Source organism: Doryrhamphus excisus, chromosome 18, assembly GCF_030265055.1.
Source record: "Doryrhamphus excisus isolate RoL2022-K1 chromosome 18, RoL_Dexc_1.0, whole genome shotgun sequence".
Lineage (NCBI taxonomy): Eukaryota > Metazoa > Chordata > Actinopteri > Syngnathiformes > Syngnathidae > Doryrhamphus > Doryrhamphus excisus.
Genome location: NC_080483.1, coordinates 6,010,214 through 6,030,295, shown reverse-complemented (window position 1 = coordinate 6,030,295; position 20,082 = coordinate 6,010,214). Strand labels below are relative to the sequence as shown.

The 20,082-nt window shown below is 43.1% G+C and overlaps 2 protein-coding genes across 7 annotated transcripts in view; one reads left to right on the top strand and one right to left on the bottom strand.

The window, feature by feature from the left end:
* Positions 1 to 13,773, bottom strand: part of scn8ab (sodium channel, voltage gated, type VIII, alpha subunit b) — a 73,271-nt gene extending 59,498 nt beyond the window's left edge. For 2 of the 6 annotated variants that reach the window (XM_058054345.1, XM_058054342.1), the window contains exons 1-2: positions 13,338 to 13,773; positions 3,548 to 3,885 (exon numbers count right to left, since the gene is read on the bottom strand). In XM_058054345.1, coding sequence (XP_057910328.1) covers positions 3,548 to 3,829 — 282 coding nt within the window. In that variant the 5' untranslated portion in view covers positions 3,830 to 3,885; positions 13,338 to 13,773. The remainder of the gene's footprint in view (positions 1 to 3,547; positions 3,886 to 13,337) is intronic. The other 4 variants (XM_058054340.1, XM_058054339.1, XM_058054346.1 and 1 more) reach the window with 2 other exon arrangements.
* A 1,899-nt stretch (positions 13,774 to 15,672) lies between these two features.
* Positions 15,673 to 19,390, top strand: LOC131105903 (uncharacterized). The gene is made up of 6 exons (XM_058054402.1): positions 15,673 to 15,820; positions 16,559 to 16,597; positions 16,929 to 17,229; positions 17,419 to 17,574; positions 18,362 to 18,454; positions 18,885 to 19,390. Exons 3-6 carry the CDS (start codon positions 17,065 to 17,067, stop codon positions 19,194 to 19,196), a joined length of 726 nt encoding a protein of 241 aa, XP_057910385.1. The 5' UTR covers positions 15,673 to 15,820; positions 16,559 to 16,597; positions 16,929 to 17,064; the 3' UTR covers positions 19,197 to 19,390.
* Positions 19,391 to 20,082: the final 692 nt, after the last annotated feature.

Here is a 20,082-nt window from a genome sequence, read left to right as displayed (position 1 = left end):
TCTGTCTTCGGGCGAGAGGCGGGGTACACCCTAGACTGGTGTCCAGCCAATCACAGGGCACATATAGACAAACAACCATTCACACTCACATTCATACCTATGGACAATTTGGAGTCGCCAATTAACCTAGCATGTTTTTGGAATGTGGGAGGAAACCGGAGTACCCGGAGAAAACCCACGCATGCACGGGGAGAACATGCAAACTCCGCACAGAGATGGCCGAGGGTGGGGAAAGACAAAATAAGAAGCCAAAAAGTTACCACTTCCACACAAAATAGGAGGAGAACTCATTCATTCTTTCATCCATTTTCTACTGCTTATCCTCACAAGGGTCGCGGGGGTGCTGGAGCCTATCCCAGCTGTCTTCGAGCGAGAGGCAAGGTACATCCTGGACTGGTCGCCAGCCAATCACAGGGCACATATAGACAAACAACCATTCACACTCACATTCATACCTATGGACAATTTGGAGTCGCCAATTAACCTAGCATGTTTTTGGAATGTGAGAGGAAACCGGAGTACCCGGAGAAAACCCACGCATGCACGGGAAGAACATGCAAACTCCACACAGAGATGGCCGAGGGTGGAATTGAACTCGGGTCTTCCAGCTTTGAGGCCTGCGCCAATCTAAGGCTTTTCAAAAGGCCACCCAGGTGCAACGTCTATCGCTCTCACAAAGACAGGAAGTCCCACACACATACGTAGATATGCTTGTTGTGGATGTTGCAGCAGGGGCAGAGCTAATCTGCATTTTATAGCAAATAATGTCCGATGTCGATAAAGTCCTTTTTCACTAATATCGATACCGATCGGTGGCCCATCCATTGGAGCACCGTGATCTGTTTTTATCATTGTCAATGGAATCTTGTCGGCGTAATTGAGTATTTTGAGTTTTGGTGCAGAACAACACATGCAGTTAGCAAACGGTGTGCTGCTAAACATCCCAACAGCGAGCTGTGTCATTTCCAGGAAGCAATTTTTGTCAAAGTCAATATAAGTCAAGCCAATATTTCTGCTGTAAAATGTTACGCCATATAAAAGCATGCCGCCGCGTCCATCCGTTGCTGCAGATTGGCCTAATCACAGCAGGCATCTGAAAAGCCCAGGCAGAACACAAGAACCGCAACGCTGCATTTCTCCTCTTCGTCTCTGATGCATGAGTGCTGTGATCAGGTTTCCTGCAGCTGACCGTGACACACACACACACACACACACAGTCCAGTTGGAGCCACTCATTGACATACAGGGCGACGCTATGCCATAGGACGACTGTCGGTCAAGTGGAGGGGATGAGCAACCTGGAGAGGTGAGAACACGGAGGAGGGGGTGGGTGCTAACACGTATGTCACATAAAAGAAGAAAATGATGGACACATACAATATTCCAGCCATATTAGCTTTTCTATATTACATATTCATGCATTCATATTCAAGGTGAACTGAAGCCTATCCCACTTTAGTAGACTCAGTCTGCCAGTCACCAACCAATCAGAGGACACCCATGTTAAGACAATAATCAGGCACTCACACATTGACAGTCGTCAACGAATTATGCAAATTTTTTTACATGTGTAGTATCTGCCACAGTGGTTAGCATGTAGGCTACACAGTCAGGAGATGGGAAGACCTGGCTTGGATTCTCCACTTGGGCGTGGCTTTTCTATGGGTATTCCGGTTTCCTCGCTCAAAGACAGCTGGGATAGGCCCCAGCACCCCCGCGACCCTTGTGAGGATAAGCAGTAGAAAATGGATGAATGAATGAATGAGTTCTCCTCCTATTTTGTGTGGAAGTGGTAACTTTTTGGCTTCTTATTTTGTCTTTCCCCACCCTCGGCCATCTCTGTGTGGAGTTTGCATGTCCTTCCCGTGCATGCGTGGGTTTTCTCCGGGTACTCCGGTTTCCTCCCACATTCCAAAAACATGCTAGGTTAATTGGCGACTCCAAATTGTCCATAGGTATGAATGTGAGTGTGAATGGTTGTTTGTCTATATGTCAAGCCCCAGGCCCCACTCTAGTGATGATAAGCAGTACAGAAAATGGATGGATGGATGTGTTGCCCCCCCGGACTCCACTGAATTTAGTCGTATCGTAATACAGCCCAAAAATATTGTGATACATGATCATACAGGTCAATGTCGCTGTACTGACTGTACTTTCTAGTGTCATGTATTGGAAGTGCAGCATTAATAACAAGACTTAAAACTGGGTTAAGAAAGGTGGAAACATTGCGTCCATCTAAATGTTAGGAAAATGTTGAAAATACAATATCTTAATGATTTCAATGTTTTGGTGTTGGAATGGTTTGAATCGTTTGAGAAACAGGGAAGTAGTAAGAATTCTTAAGATCAGAAGGATTTTTTTCATAACAAATATGGGGTTACAGCAAAACTGGGAATGTTTGCAATATGCTACATGGGTCACCTGAATGTTCAGATGGTGGAATGCTTGGAACGGGTTGGGATTTAAGACCCAATGTAGAAATATACTGTGTCAAAATAACTGTACAGTCTCACACACGTTAGGAAGGATTAGGGATAAGGCAGGTCGGGTCAAGAAGGACTAGGGATAGGACGGGTCGGATCAAGAAGAACTAGGGATAGGGCGGGATTAGGGATAGGGTGGGTCGGATCAGGAAGGACCAGGGACAGGGATAGGGATGGGGGACAGGATTAGGGATAGTACAGGTCGATCAGGAAGGACTAGGGATAAGGATAGGGATGGGGTGGCGGGTCAAGAAGGACTAGGGATAGGGCAGGTCGGATCAGGTAGGACTAAGGGTAGGGATAGGAATTGGGGCGGGTCAAGAAGGACTAGGGATAGGGCGGGATTAGGGATAGGGCGGGTCGGATCAGGAAGAACTAGGGATAGGGCGAGATTAGGAATAGGGCGGGTCGGATCAGGAAGGACCAGGGACAGGGAAAGGGATGTGGGACGGGATTAGGCATAGTACAGGTCGATCAGGAAGGACTAGGGATAAGGATAGGGATGGGGTGGCGGGTCAAGAAGGACTAGGGATAGGGCAGGTCGGATCAGGTAGGACTAAGGGTAGGGATAGGGATTGGGGCGGGTCAAGAAGGACTAGGGATAGGGCGGGATTAGGGATAGGGCGGGTCAGATCAGGAAGAACTAGGGATAGGGCGAGATTAGGAATAGGGCGGGTCGCATCAGGAAGGACCAGGGACAGGGATGGGGATGGGGGACCGGATTAGGGATAGTACAGGTCGATCAGGAAGGACTAGGGATAAGGATAGCGATGGGGTGGCGGGTCAAGAAGGACTAGGGATGGGGCGGGTCGGATCAGGTAGGACTAAGGGTAGGGATAGGGATTGGGGCGGGTCAAGAAGGACTAGGGATAGGGCGGGATTAGGGATAGGGCGGGTCGGATCAGGAAGGACCAGGGATGGGGATGGGGATAGGGATGGGGTTGGGGGGGCGTGTCAAGAAGGACTCGGGATAGGGCAGGATTAGGAATGCGGCGGGTCGGGTCAGGGCACCAGGAACACTACACAGCATCAAGTCAACGATGTCAGTGACAGTGTAGACTAACTTTCTGGTTCACGTAGAACGGATCCAGGTCCTCTAGCGGTGTGGCCAGCATGCCGGAAGGAATATCGCCGTAGATGAGGGGCAGGCTCTTCCCAGCCTCCAGGTCTCTGTTGGGTTTGGGCTCATTCTCGTCAGATGTGTCGCGGTGACTGCTGTCCGACCGGGGCTTGGCTGGCTTCTTGTTCTTCTCTTCATTGATCCGCTTCTCGATGTTAGCGAGCGACTCTGGGGTAAACTTTTTGAAGCTGTCAGGTCCTGGGGGTGCAATAAGGGGTGCGGCCATGTTTTCATCCTGCAGCTATATCTTCTTTATTTGTTTTCCATAGCAGACATCCAGCTCTGAAAGAGAGAAGTATTAGTTTAGAAAATGTACATTTATTAGATTAAAAAAAAACAGTCTTCTTCCTGGTTTGGGAGGTTGGACCGGGGTTTTACATTTCTGTACTAGCCCTTTTACCCAAATCCTCAGGTTAATGTAATACATTCTTCAATGCCCCATGTGTCAACCCTCTGCACAATTTGGTGGAACATGACTTCCACAGACGTGTCTTGGGCTGGCCACAACAAAAGGCCACCCAAGAGAGGCGTTTTACTGCATTATTTTGCGGCCTTTTATTGTGGCAAATTAAAAATGTCAAATGTTAATTTTAAAATGTCAAATTAATCACTGTGGAAGACTTTTGCTATATTTATTATATATGATGAATAAGTAAACAAGTATTTCTTTTTCTTTTTCAGTGTTTTTCTTTTGCATATACGCAAGGTATTTTCCATGACTCCCAATACTAGGGAGTAAATAAAAGTAAAGTAAATTGAATAAATTAGATTTTTTTTTTAAATGTTATGTTCAATATTTTAAACACATTTTTTTAATATCCAACACAAATGGTTTAATGCTTAAAATATTTCAAACCATTTTATTATTAAAAACATTCAGTAATTTAAAACATTAAAAATAAACATTTAGAAATAAGTACATAAAATAGTGGTGTGAAGAAGTGTTGGCCCTTCCTGATGTTTTATGGTCACACATGTTACAGATGAAAGAAATGTAAATATTAGTCCATTAAAACACAAAGCCACACTTGATGCATTTTTCAAATTCTACTTTTTATTATGAAGGGGAAAAAAATTCCAAAGCTACATGGCCCTGTTTGAAAAAGTGATCAGATGTGTGGAAAAGCTTCTAAAGCCATTTCGAAAGCTTTGGGGCTCCAACCAACCACAGTGAGAGCCATTATCCACAAATGGTGAAAACAGAACACTTGTTGCTGCTAAGGGTGGCTCAGGCACATTTTTTCACACAGGGACGTGTGAAACTCAAGCTAGCCAGCTAGCTTCAGCCAGTGACAGCTAGGCAAAACGTGTAAACAAAGATGTAAGAAAAGTCGAACGCAAATAGGTTTGATAAGGAGCTGATCAAACTGAAGCCGCTGACGTTTTACAGACTAGTTGTGATTCTAGTGGCAGTACGGGAGAAAGTGCGTCCTTTGTCAGGTCAATACGGGTGTTGGCAACCCTACGTGACACAGCACACCGATTGGCTTTGGAAGGCATTTATTGGCATACGACATCAGGTGTTTTTATGGAAATCAGCCAATACTAATCAATGGCTGATCAATTGGTGCAGTCCTAATTTCCGTGCATCCAGTCATGATGAACGTGAATAATTTTCGATATATAAAATTTTATATAACTATATTAAATATTTTATTTTTTAATAACATACATATTATTGTTTATATAATATATATACAAAACTATATTAAAATATTAAAATATTAAAATATTAAAATATTAAAATATTAAAATATTAAAATATTAAAATATTAAAATATTAAAATATTAAAATATTAAAATATTAAAATATAAATATATAAATATATAAAAATACAAATATAATAAAATTATAAATATAATTATAAAATAAAAGATATAAATGCTTGCGAGATTTTGTACATTTTCAAGTATGTTACAATGCTCAAAATGGTGACTTTATTTGCCAGAATAATAATTACCCTGTCTACTGTCGTCTTCTTGCTGCTGAAAGGAAAAGCGCACTTTAAAAAAAAAATGTTACCCTCCATAAAAACAGATAAAATCAGGTTAAAAGAGGCAGCAAATGGATGCAAGTAATGGAACGCACCTATTGGACCTAAAAAGGCAGCTATTTATTCAGAGAACTCCAATAAGCTCCAACAAGGGTTTCTATCCATACTGTTACATACTGTTACATACTGTAACAGGTACATTGATGGTAACGTGTCATACGTGTAGTACTTCCTTCCTGGGTGCGTGGATGTCACATAGCAACATAGAAAGGAACGCTACACCTATCCTCCAAAACAAAACACTCCAATATGTTCCCCTTGGCTAGTGGCCTGAGGCTTTGGGAGCCAGTGTGAGGTGAAGCTAGTTGCGAGCTGTCTAGTAGCTAGCACATTGGATTGATATCCCCTCCTAAATTCAAGCACAGACACAAGGAAGGAAACAAAGAAAAAGCCGCACCAGCACCAACTTACTTTGCTTCAAGTAACCCAACCTCGGCACAACCTCCAAGTCTCCTTTCCCCCATTGATCTCCTTTCAAGGTGCTTCCTAAAAGGGGGTGGGTGGGTGCATGAACACTGTACTACTGTATTGGGAGCGCTGGTGTTTCATCGCCACAATGCCGTTTGACTCGGGCCTTAAAACCTCTGCCACGAATCACAAATAAGAGCAGTTGCAAAGCTAATGAATCACAAGTCACGTGGGTCTCCTTTTGTCTCCCAAAAGCTGCCGTGTCCTTTGTGCAGGGAAAAGACGTGCCACCAATGTCTGCGTCCCGTCACCTAACAGCAAGACCGGCTTCATTCCGTTCCCTCCCCTGCCCTGATGAGCTAACATCTGATTGGTTGTGGTCCGATTGAGTTCCAGAAGTGTCGCAACTACTTGGATGTCACACAGCAAGGAATATGAAATGCCCATCCGCCATCTCCAGCAGTCATGCAGCACTTGGAGGGAGCCTTCACTTCAATTATGCAGCGCGTGGGTCATGCAGGAAAGGGAAAACTGCGACCCGCGGGCCACATCTCGCCCACCAGGCATCTTCACCCGGCCCACTGGCCATTTCCAAATTCATTTTCTTAAGTATTTAACAGGAAAAGTGTAGCTAGTAACATGTAGTGCTACTGTGGCATGCTTCAGTCACCAAAACAACTTCTGCTTGGAGGAAAAACATCACAACATGTCAACACACCATCCATCCATCCATCCATCTTCTTCACAGGGGTGGCAGTCTCTCAGGAAAGCCCACACTATACACAAAGGAACCTGCCTGCTGCACCATGTGGGCATACTGTATGAACTAATATCTACACGCAACACACATGCTGACATTACACTCATATCCCCACCGCAAGGCATGCTGGGTAGCTTGTGGTACTCTTTCTCCCGACATTTTCCCGTATTTGTTGCATTTTTGTGTAAAATATGTCGAGGTGGTCGGAGAAGTAAACAAGGAGATGTTAACATTCCAACGATATTCTTCATACTTCATGTCGTTGTTGCAGATGGACTACCCAGCATGCTTTGTAGGCATTTGGAAATAGTTTAAAGTTGTGTGTGATGCTTAGTTGTTTTATGTGATGTGTTAACATACTGTGTGTGTGTGTGGTGTGTGTTTTTGTTTCGCTGCACTGTGAGCAAGTATGTCATTGTGCTTTATGCCACCGATACATTGATGATCTCTCTCTGCCTTAAATGACAAGTGCGATTGTGATATTCAGTATTTTAAGGACACACAATCCATAAAAAACAAACTTCTCAAAGCATCACATCATTTTCCCAAACTGTTTACACCAAGTATGGATATTTTTTTTTACTGCATGTCTTTACTTGAGACTTGGGACTGCTTTTTACTGCACTGCTAGTACAGTACAGTAAGTTTACTTTTTACTGTGAACGGTAGGGATGTTCAACTAGTCCAGGGTGTACCCCGCTTCTCGCCCAGAGACAGCTGGGATAGGCTCCAGCATACCCCCCGCGACCCTAGTGAGGATAAGCGGTATAAAGAAATTGATGCCGATACCAATCCCGATCATGCATGAGTGAAAAGGGCCAATACAGATACCAATAGGGATCCCATAGATGCAGTGTAAATGTTTACATGTACTACTGGCTATATTAGGGTCAACAAGTTTTTTTCTTAGGAGAAATACTTTTACCAAATGAAAATGTCCAAGAGCTACTCATGTTTGTAACATTTCTTTCCATAGCTTATTTCCAGCCAAACAAAACCAATATGCTGGTTTTACCACAACATGAACAACATGCTGGTACCCACAACTCACCTTTTCTACTTCACATTTATTTCTAGTCTTCTCACATGATTCAACGGAAACCTGAATGAAAAGCAGGTTTATCCACCTCTGCTGGGCCCCTCCAGCCATTGATCCCCAGCCGACCCCCTCGTCTGTGCCCTCAGCATCCCAGAGAGGAGACAAAATGCCGGTACTCGTCCATCAGCTTGAAATCCGTGTGGACATGGCAAAAACGTCACGCACCAATCTAAAGCGTTTCAAAGTGCTACACCGGTGAGACATTTTTTTGAGGCACGTTTTGCAGGGTGCAACACTTCTATCACTCTCACCAAGACAGGAAGTCCCACACACGCAGACATGCTTGTTGTGGATGTTGCAGCGGGGGGGCGGAGCTGATTGGCACAGTGGACCGATGTTTTAAAGCAACTATCGATTTAAAGCAGATATCAATTCTGTGCTGTTTACCCTGATATCGGCTGATGATACTGATCGGTGGCAAGCCTAGTGAATGGCCATTTCCTTGCTCATCAGTGTCTAATTTTTCAAAAAATACTTCACAAATTTATCACAAATAAATATGGCTAAATAATCAAGAATATAATAAGAATTGATAATTGTTTGGCTGCGTGAACCAGCTCTGTGGGTGATATTTTATAAATATACTGGCCACCAGTCAAGGGTGTACCCCGCCTCTCCCCCGAAGACAGCTGGGATAGGCTCCAGCACGCCTGCGACCCTCGTGAATATGACTGAATGAATGTGTAAAGTTTGTAAGCTTGCATTAGTTTGCGATGAAGCAAGAAAAAAAAACAAAAAAATCAAATCTTATAATCGGTGGCCTTTAACAAAAATCATTATATATTGAAAGTCAGCAGGTTTCACTCAACAGCTCCTCTGCTGGATGCAGCAAGTACTGCACTCACTAGATCTACATTTCCTTCCACTCTCTAAACGCCATTTACTACAACCATGCCTTTTCACCTCAACTTCAACTTATGACTGTTTTTTGACTAGTATGACTTAAAAATACACAAAGGAACCTGATACATCTTTCCTGATGCTGACCGCTGGTGACTTCCATTATTTCATATATTTATTATGTTTCCATTTGTTGTCACCATCTACAGACAGAGCAATCTCAAATTCCTTCACTCAACATTTTGCAGCAGAAAGATGTTTTAGCAAGGCATGACGAGAGGCTGCACGTTTGGATACCAGTGCTTTTCATTGAAAAAGGAGTAAAAGGTCCAATTATGCAATTTTATTTCTCTTATTTTGCCTTCAACTGCATTCAAAAAACTAGCCAATATGAAAAACAAACATTTCAACAACACGAACACCTTGGCACCTAAACTGTATTTCAAAGAGGCTTATTTTTAAGTTCAATAAAAAATAGGAAATCATTGAATATGTGTCTCAGTACATCTTCATTCGGTTTCACGTATTCTTGTTGTTGTCGTCACCAACATTGGGATTTGTCAGATTTTGTGGCACATTTATTCACCTCAGAGTAAGATCTCTGCAGCACACAACTCTCCCATCAGTTAAAGATGCCATTGGCGTGAGAATCAGGTGGATACTTCCCTTCCAAAGAAGCCTCACGATGTCACATCCCATTCCCACTTTTGACCAGCAACTGTGGTGTCACGACATAAGAGATACAGCGTAGGCGAGTCACGGCTCTGGGTGATGGAAGAACAAACATACACTATACCGGTCCGTCCTTTCACCTTTCCTTTCTGTCCACTATAAATTCCGTCCTTTCACCTTTCCTTTCTGTCCATACTACGGTCCGTCCTTTCACCTTTCCTTTCTGTCCACTATAAATTCCGTCCTTTTACCTTTCCTTTCTGTCCAATATAGGGTCCGTCCGTTCACCTTTCCTTTCTGTCCACTATAAATTCCGTCCTTTCACCTTTCCTTTCTGTCCACACTACAATCCGTCCTTTCACCTTTCCTTTCTGTCCACTATAAAGTCCGTCCTTTCACCTTTCCTTTCTGTCCACACTACAATCCGTCCTTTCGCCTTTCCTTTCTGTCCACTATAAATTCCGTCTTTCCACCTTTCCTTTCTGTCCACACCACGGTCCATCCTTGACCTTTCCTTTCTGTCCACTGTACTGGTCCATCCCTTCACCTTTCCATTCTGTCCACTATGCCGGTCTGTCATTTCACCTTTCTGTCCACTCTAGGGTCCGTCCTTTGACCTTTCCTTTCTGTCCACTATACGGTCCGTCCTTTCACCTTTCCTTTCTGTCCACTATAAAATCCGTCCTTTCACCTTTCCTTTCTGTCCTCTATAGGGTCCGTCCTTTCACCTTTCCTTTCTGTCCACTATAAATTCCGTCCTTTCACCTTTCCTTTCTGCCCACACTATGGTCCGTCCTTTCACCTTTCCTTTCCGTCCGCACTACGGTCCGTCCGTTCACCTTTCCTTTCTGTCCACTATAAATTCCGTCCTTTCACCTTTCCTTTCTGTCCACACTACAATCCGTCCTTTCACCTTTCCTTTCCGTCCACTATAAATTCTGTCCATTCACCTTTCCTTTCTGTCCACACCATGGTCCGTCCTTTCGCCTTTCCCTTCTGTCCACGACACCGGTCTGTCCTTGACCTTTCCTTTCTGTCCACTGTACTGGTCCATCCCTTCACCTTTCCATTCTGTCCACTATGCCGGTCTGTCGGTTCTCCTTTCTGTCCACTACAGGATCCGTCCTTTGACCTTTCCTTTCTGTCCACTATACCGGCCCATCTCTTCACCTTTCTTTTCTGTCCACTATACCGGTCCATCCTTTCACCTTTCCTTTCTGTCCACTATAGGGTCCGTCCTTTCACCTTTTTTCCTTTCTGTCCACTATACCGGCTCGTACTTTAAACTTTCCTTTCTGTCCACTATAAATTCCATCCTTTCACCTTTCCTTTCTGTCCACTATATGGTTAGTCCTTTCCTTTCTGTCCACTATGAATTCCGTCCCTTCACCTTTCCTTTCTGTCCACACTACAATCCATCCTTTCACCTTTCCTTTCTGTCCACTATAAATTCCGTCTTTTCACCTTTCCTTTCTGTCCACACCACGGTCCATCCTTTCGCCTTTCCTTTCTGTCCACGACACCGGTCTGTCCTTGACCTTTCCTTTCTGTCCACTATACTGGTCCATCCCCTCACCTTTCCATTCTGTCCACTATTCCGGTCTGTCGTTTCACCTTTCTGTCCACTATGGGGTCCGTCCTTTGACCTATCCTTTCTGTCCACTATAAAATCCATCCTTTCACCTTTTTTCCTTTCTGTCCACTATACCGGCCCATCTCTTCACCTTTCTTTTCTGTCCACTATACCGGTCCATCCTTTCACCTTTCCTTTCTGTCCACTATAAAGGTCCACTATAAAGTCCGTCCTTTCACCTTTTTTCCTTTCTGTCCACTATACCGGCTCGTACTTTAACCTTTCTTTTCTGTCCACTATAGGGTTAGTCCTTTGACCTTTCCTTTCTGTCCACTATACGGTCCATCCTGTCCGTCCTTTGACCTTTCCTTTCTGTCCACTATACGGTCCGTCCTTTCACCTTTCCTTTCTGTCCACACTACCATCCATCCTTTCACCTTTCCTTTCTGTCCACACTACGGTCCGTCCTTTCACCTTTCCTTTCTGCCCACTATAAATTCTGTCCTTTCATCTTTCCTTTCTGTCCACACTACAATCCGTCCTTTCACCTTTCCTTTCTGTCCACTATAAATTCCGTCTTTTCACCTTTCCTTTCTGTCCACTATACTGGTCTATCCCTTCACCTTTCCATTCTGTCCACTATTCCGGTCTGTCGTTTCACCTTTCTGTCCACTATAGGGTCCATCCTTTGGCCTTTCCTTTCTGTCCACTATACGGTCCGTCCTTTCACCTTTCCATTCTGTCCAGTATAAAATCCATCCTTTCACCTTATTTCCTTTCTGTCCACTATACCGGTCCATCCTTTCACCTTTCCTTTCTGTCCACTATAGGGTTAGTCCTTTGACATTTCCTTTCTGTCCACTATACGGTCCATCCTGTCTGTCCTTTGACCTATCCTTTCTGTCCACTATACGGTACATCCTTCCACCTTTCCTTTCTGTCCACTATATGGTCCATCCTTTCACCTTTCCTTTCCTGAGCCATGGTTCCCCTTCAAGCAGCGAGTAAAATGATTTCATAGGTTCATTTTGAGTGATGTCACTGCGTTGGATGCCATGTAACTTAAAAGCTGAAGTAATTATGCTGGCAAACTGCTGCTACGATGGATCCACGAGCATGATTACATGTTATCATCTTCCCATTCACTTGAGTTGGTCACAGGTCCGTAATGGGCCATCATTGGGTCCATATCCAGACAGAGGCCCGCCATTTGGTGATGGCTGTTGTGTACTGCATGACTGGGATGGTTTTGTGTAACATGTACAAGGCAATTTAGGAATGTATTTAAGAATTGTGAGAAGCTTAGCCATTGGTAACCCTGAGAGAGATCTACGTACTTCCTGTGGGAAAGCCTTTGGCGTCAACATTGCCTCACTCAACCGTTTCAATCATTTCGAATGTCAATCGAATTTGAAAGCAATTAATCTGTTGGCGACTCAAACTGCTTGATTTCATCCAACGTCTGCATGCACTTTTTCAAGTATTACACTGCCGTATTTTACTTCAGGAAATTGGAGCATACGGGGCCGTCCCCAAGGCCCGTGTCCAGCATACCTGATGAGACGGGCTGCCAAATACTAAAGAGGCCTCACATAACCTCAGTCTGCATATATATATATACATTACTACATGTGCCATTTCATTCATTCACGCATGCATTGCACACTGACGGCACGCCTGCTTGGGAGCATCCGCATATTCCATGTAGAAATGTCCCAAGCACACGTGACAACATGAGACATTAGTCCACTTCCCACCCACGCCTGTGCGAGCAGCACATTTGCACCTGTAAGCTGTATTGGTGTAGAATGCCTGCTGCAGTGTGGGACAGTATGATGCTGCTACAGGATGCCACGAAGTCATACAGTGGGGAGTCACAGACCCCCTCCAGCCAACATGCACCTTCTGGGGAAAATGGCGCAAAATGGAATGATTGTGGATTATTATTATGAGGCACTGCAAACAGAAGTTTGATGAGACTTTGTATCTGCGTATGTTGTATGGAGCGATGTCTTCCTAAACAAGGCAGGCCAACACCCCAAAATAACATGCTGACTCTCGGCTTCCCCCCCTCCCCACCCACCCACCCAGTGAAAAACATCTCATCACATCACCACACATTTCTTTCGCCGTGTTCTTTCTTTCGCCGATACATGTAAAGACATCGTGTCAGGTTGCGTGTCGGGTATCCCCGCCGCGGGAGCGAAGGAAGGATGCCGAGAGGGGGAGCAGCGCTCTGCGGCATTGGGACGCAGTCCGTGGGCAAAGTGGGACTGCGACCCGCGCGGCGAAGCAAAGATGACACAAAGCAGGAAACATGTCACTTACTTTGCCAAAACGCCTCTAGCAGGAATCCAGTCGGCGTCCGGAGGACAGCGGATGTAGAAAAGAGTGTTGCCCAACTGCGGCTGTCGCCATATTGCTGCTGCTGCTGCTGCCGCTGCCGCTGCTGCTATCTTGGCTCCGCGTGCGCTCCGCTGCCCTGCATAATTGATGACTCGGAGCAAATTGTTAGGGAGTGTCAGCAAATGCCTGCAATCTTAAGAACGGACAAGTGACCGCAGCAGCCAGCAAAAACAAATCAAGGAATAAATAGCCGGCAATTAAGAACGGAAGCATTCGTTTGTTTTTACCATCTCTGAAAGAGGAAGTGTCAGGTCAATGCTTGGCTTCGCGTATTTTTTACTGAGCTCGGCACCGGATTTCCAGGTCCCTTAGTGGGTGCCGTATAGGAAAAATGTCATACAGTGCATCTCTGCAGTAAGACAGGGAGCTTTCGAGCACCAGATGGCGCTGTTTCCCTTTCTTACAAGTCGAGTCGGTCGTTTGTCTGGAGGTCTCCAAAGACGTGCAAAACCAAGTCATGTCCCAAATCCCAAGTAAAGGTGTGCAAGTCCACGTCACAACTGAAGACCAGACCAGTCAAGTCAAATCCCAAGTCATAGGCTGGAAATGTTCAAGTCCTTCCAAGTCATGATCATTATCCACATATGATATACCATACCATTGGAAGTGTGGGTTCCATTTGACAAATATGATTTATGTTTCTTTTTCAAATGAAAGCATTCTGGGTTTAGCCCAGACAACACAGTGGAGGTGCATTTTTGCACAAATGTTCACCCTTTTGAGTGCTGTCATTCAGGAGCAGAAGCGTGAGCTGAAACGTATTGTCACAGTAGCTTTTTTCACTCTGATTCAAAAGTGGCATAAGAATGCTATTTTGCACTTTGTTACGGCATTAACATGAACGTTCCTATTTATTTGGTCCTTTAGTCTGGCTGACTTCACCAGAATTATATCTCAGCAGGCATCAATAGTCCAGTTTTGCATGGTTGGGGATCAGGGCCATGAGAGGGGGGGGGGCAGAACCGGTGTGTGTGTGTGTGTGTGTGTGTATGTTCCGGGCCCAGCCAAAGCTGTCAACGGCCCTGCTGTCATTCATTCATTTTCTACCGCTTTTTCCTCACAAGGGTCGCGGGGGTGCTGGAGCCTATCCCAGCTGTCTTTGGGCGAGAGGCGGGGTACACCCTGGACTGGTCGCCAGCCAATCACTGGGCACATATAGACAAACAACCATTCACACTCACATTCATACCTATGGACAATTTGGAGTCGCCAATTAACCTAGCATGTTTTTGGAATGTGGGAGGAAACCGGAGTACCTGGAGAAAACCCACGCATGCACGGGGAGAACATGCAAACTCCACACAGAGATGGCCGAGGGTGGAATTGAACCCTGGTCTCCTAGCTGTGAGGTCTGCACGCTAACTACTAGACCGGATGTTAAACATGATCTTGTGATTTCTACCAACGGTGCTCAACAGTCTTGGATTCCTCAGCTCTTCTGCCCTCTAGCGGCCAAATTGGTAAACCACATTGAGCAACGTGTCTGCAAAGGTAGCTTCTGGTCCTGTTGTTGAAGTCAAGGATGAAGGGAAATATTGTTTTAGCCTGGGTTATTCATAGTACACAGTAGGAGGGCAACGATTTGAAATTTGCTGGAAAAAAAAATTCGCTAGATGAGTTTAGTCCGCTTCATTGCGCTTAGTAGCTGCGGCTGTTTGATTGACAAGCAGTGTTGGCAACTTGGCAATTTGGTCGCTGGATTGGCGATAGATGTACTACGTGTACACATAAGAACTGCCACTGATAGATGATCGTGGAGTCCTGGTGTCACATTTCAGCCAATACGAATAAGAGCTAACATCTCAGCGTCCGTGGCACTGAGGAAATGACTAATGCAATACACTCTAGAAAGTATGCGGCTGCAGTATTCTGGATTGGACAAAAGCCTTCCATACAATGAATCCCAATCTCCTAATTCGGAAATGAGAAAGATGTGGCATCAGAGGATTAGCCTTGAACTGGGTTAAAGGCTACTTAGCAGATAAGAAGCAATATGTGAAACTACACTGAAAAAAAGAGAAACAGTGGGTCTTTGAATTTACAAAAGTAAAGTTTGTATATGCAACACAATTGAATTATATTCTGCTTGGGAACGTGATTTAGTCAAGCAGACTTAAGTTGTTTTTGGATAATGTTGAACATGCTAGTTTCTTTCATGTAAAATGAACTTGATCAAATTAAAAAAACAAAGTCAATGTAATCGAGTTTAGTCCCACCCGGAAATGGAAAACATTCAAATATCGCCAGGACATGTCATTAACCACTCCGGAACAGAAGTTGGCGCTGATGCGCCGATCTTTGGATGGCAAATAACCAAGAAGAAGATCACTGAGCCCGCGAAAGTTGGCTCGTGGAAAAAATTGCCATACTCTGCGGCAGCAAGCCACGGACCAGTCACCGAAAAAGTAAGGTCTTCAAATGTATATGTTTCTGTTCTAGTAATTTGGGTGATAGTTAAGTAGAACGCTGTTCTCAAACAGTAACGCAGCAAATATAACAATTACAACGGCATGTTAACGCTAGCTATTAGTGTGTATGTATAGCCTTGATATTTGCATCAAGTTGGGGAACGTTAGCTAGTGACACCACCAGCCGGCGGCAGCTCGCTGGAGGGCTTTAGCCCGATGCTAATTGATTAGCTCGCTATTTACTAGTAACTAACTAACGAAGTGATGAAAAAAAACGGAGCGCCGACTGTTTGGACAGTCTGTTAGTACAATTAACCACACAGCAAGCCGTGTTATTTATCCAGTATTTACATGAAAAATTATCCGAAATTCAAAAACACCGCAAACACAGACGGATTTCAGTGATTGAATGAGCTAGGTGTTTGCAGCCGACCGCCAGCAGTCAGCTGCCAATCAAAGTGACGTCGCTCTTCACTATGCATGATTTTAGATTGGGAGTCAGAAACTGACACCGAAGGGTTTTGACGCGCTGGGAGTGAGAATGTAATGTGGGAAATAAGAACTAGTACAAAGTACAAAGTTAGGGCATGTTTAGGACTGTTTGTGTGTGTGCTTTAGATAATCCTATCCTTACTTGCCATTGTGTTTAGAAAGTGTAATCAAAGTTAATGTCTGCATCTAGCACCTTTGCTTTATGATTGTGTGTGATTTATTTATTTATTTTTTATTTCACAGGTTCACTGTCTACATCATACATATTGAGAAGGCTCTATAGTAAGTGCTCTCATATTACTTTAAGCCCTAAATTTGCATTTTCATTTACCTTCAGATACATTTAAAAATGTTTATTATTATTATTGATAGAAAATGTTATTTGTATTTTCGCATTTGATTATACTTGAAAAAACAGACTTGCGTTATCCTGCTGGTGTAAACAAGCTAGTGTTAGTCCTTGTGTTTGAAAACATATCAATTTATTTGGACATGATAGCAGGTTTCCATCTTGTTTTGAATTATGGTATTGCCGTGAGCCTTTTTGTTTCAATTTGGCTTGCACATTGTGGATGAATGATATGACTAATGATGAACTTGATGTATGTTACAGGATTAGGTGCAGGGAATGTGGAGTTGTAAGGGGTGCACAGAAACTGTAGCAAGTAGGTCCAAGCTTTTGCACCACAGCAGAAGTTAATTTTTGCCCAACATACCCATCAGCAGAAACTGAGGAGAGTCTAGAAGCCATGCGGAAAGCTTTACTCTTGGATGTAAGGAAGAGGAACAACCGAGAGGTTGTCAAGCTCAACATGGAAAAGACTTTCGCATTGAGAAGACATGAGGTTGTTCGTGATGCACCGATGGTGGATGATTTCATGGCGAGATGGCCTGCTTTGTTTGAAGTCAGTGAGGTAAGGCTGATCTCATGCTGGGTTTTCATCTTAGATTTGCTGTTGATTAAATGAAAAGCTTGTATGCACTGGCAAATTGCTAATGTACCTGATAGCACATTGTTTGTATGTGCTTCATCTCCCTCTTGCCTGTCCTGGTCTGCTTTGTGTGATGGTGACATTCTCCCTGAATCCTCTGTGCTTTTTCAGATCAACGCTGAATTCAAGAGAATCACGACTGTACCACTTCAGTCCAAGTTCTTTTCTCAGGTGGACCTCCACACTGACAACTTGACAAGGCTGTTCCAGAAGAGAGGAGGACAGCTAGGTGAACGGCTCAAAAGAATCACTGCACAAATTGCCAATGTAAGTAATGCAGGGCTCTCGCAATCAAAAATTCTTTCTGCTATTTTGCGTTTACTTTTCATTTTTGTCCTTTCACTGTTGCATCCTTTTGTATCATCTTAAACTGTTCCTCTGTTTCCTTATTTATCTTCATATTTGTCTACCTCCTCTTTCTTTTCTGTTTTTTTCCTGTTTCTATTTTCTACTTCCTCTTTTTCTAAGTCCCTTCAGTCCTCCTCTCACATGGAGTACACGGCAAGGCTCTCACAGTCATAGGAAACTTGCATACATAGGAAAAGAAATGTGCACCCATAGGACAGTTTATACCAGGAGATTAAAGCGATATTCTACTTTGCCAGATTAGTCCACTAAATATGTACTCTCCTCCATTCTGATGTGATGAGTGAAGATCTTCAGTTCACAAAACAATGCTTGAGTTTTAGGAGAAAGAGGGTAGCCTCATCCAGTACAATGGCAGTGAATGGTGACCACAGATGAAACGTTAAAAAAAGAACACAAAACGTCTCCATCCTGCTTGTGTGGTGTAATCAAGTGTCTGTGAGCCACAACATTAAAAATTGACCGTGAAAGATGCCGTTTACACCATGTTTTTAGCCTAAATGTCAACTGTAGCCTGTAGCTGGATGTCAAGATGGCGTCGATCTTGCGAGGCTTCCGCATTTTCATCCATTGAGAGATATACGAAGTCTCACATATTACATATTTAGTGGATTAAACTTACAAAGTGGAGTATCGCTTTAAGGCACATGTGGTGAATTAAGATGCTAATCTAGAAATGTCCTTTCAGTGTGATGATGTAGATGCTGGACGAGAGTGCATCATTAAAGGAGTCTGTGTCTACATGGGCGAAGATCCAGATAACCTCCTACAGGAATATGTGGTATGTATATGAATCGGTGCTTGTGTTCTTCTTCCGCTCTTCTCTTGTTCCCATTCTTGATCATTGTGTGGAAATTGTTTATTGATTAAAAGAATATAGTATATTCTGTTTTTTAAGTCAATTGTTTTACTGTTTCATAACCAAAAATCATTACAGTGTTTCTTGTTGCTGGTAAATGAACTTACAGGTAGAATAGAAGGTTCTCAAGACTTGTTGTGAAATTCATTAAATATCTGATTGCCTGCCAACAGTCTGATCTGTGCGCGTGTGCTGAAAAAGAGTCCTGTGTTGTCTCTAAATTTGCCTCCATTCTAACTTTGACCTTACTAGATCGAGTGTCACTATTTTGTTTATCCTTTTCTCGATGGGGCTTGGTGATTAGGTTTGACTTACCTAACTTCTTTACTTACCTTTTGTCTGTTTTGCACAGAGCCTGGATCAGAACACGATCAACAAGGCCATTGAAGACACTACAGTTGGTATATATGTTGTCAAAGAACATGCTTCAAGTGATGAAGCAGAGGACATTGGCATTGTTCTTGAAGGCATCAAGGTGTTACAAAACCTTGATAATGTAGCATTAGGTGTTGCTGTTTTATTTGGATTGATGTATGCGCTCAACCTCAGCTATCCTGCTGACCTCCGCTACACTTTTGAGGTAATTCAAAAGATCTGGATGGAACTGGATCGAGGGAAACTTTCCAACAGAGCACTTGCTCTGAAAAACAGGCTCCATCAGTGAACAGTTCAGACTGGATTGACTGCACTTTTTTTTAAGTTTTGTTTCTCAGTGACAAGTTTATGCAGGATTTATTGCTTTTTGTTTACAAACCTGTTACTGTTATTATGTTCTATTTGGATGCTCAAGCTCACATTATATTTTTGAATGTACTGTGATAGGTTCAGATTATCTGCTGTGAACCTGGTACTCTGAAAAAAGTTAGATTATTTGTAAGATGAATCCATTGCACTTTATGCAGAATTTACTTTTAATTCATTTTTGTTGTGAATTTACTGTGAAAACTGTTTTTGTGTTTTAACGTGATTTGTATTTTCAATATTTGTGTTTTGAAAGTTGTGTTTTTATGCTGAAGTTAAAGCTGCACTGAGATCACGATCAATACACTACATTTTGTCAATACAATCAGTTTTGATTTTTGTATTTGCACACACAATTGTCTACAATGTATTTGACTGGCTTTAACAAATCAAGTTAAATTTAGAGACCTAACTTGTGTTGTAAGGACATAATAAAATTGCTTTCAAGTTATATAATACATTTAAATTATATTAGCATTAACAAATCAAGTTAAATTTAGAGAGCTAACTTGTGTTGTAAGGACATAATAAAATTGCTTTCAAGTTACATAATACATTTAAATTATATTAGCATTAACAAATCAAGTTAGAGTTGCATTTGAAAAACAGGTATCTGAACATGAAAAAATTACTTTCATATTACTCAATTCGTTGGTGTTAAATCAACTTGATTCTTTTAAATACTCGAACGTAATTGAAATATTTTGATTTAACAAGTAATAATTCATTGAGAAGAAGAATGAAATTTTGTCAGTCATTCACATTCTCATCATGTGGGACCGATGTACACATTAAAATCAAGTAAATCC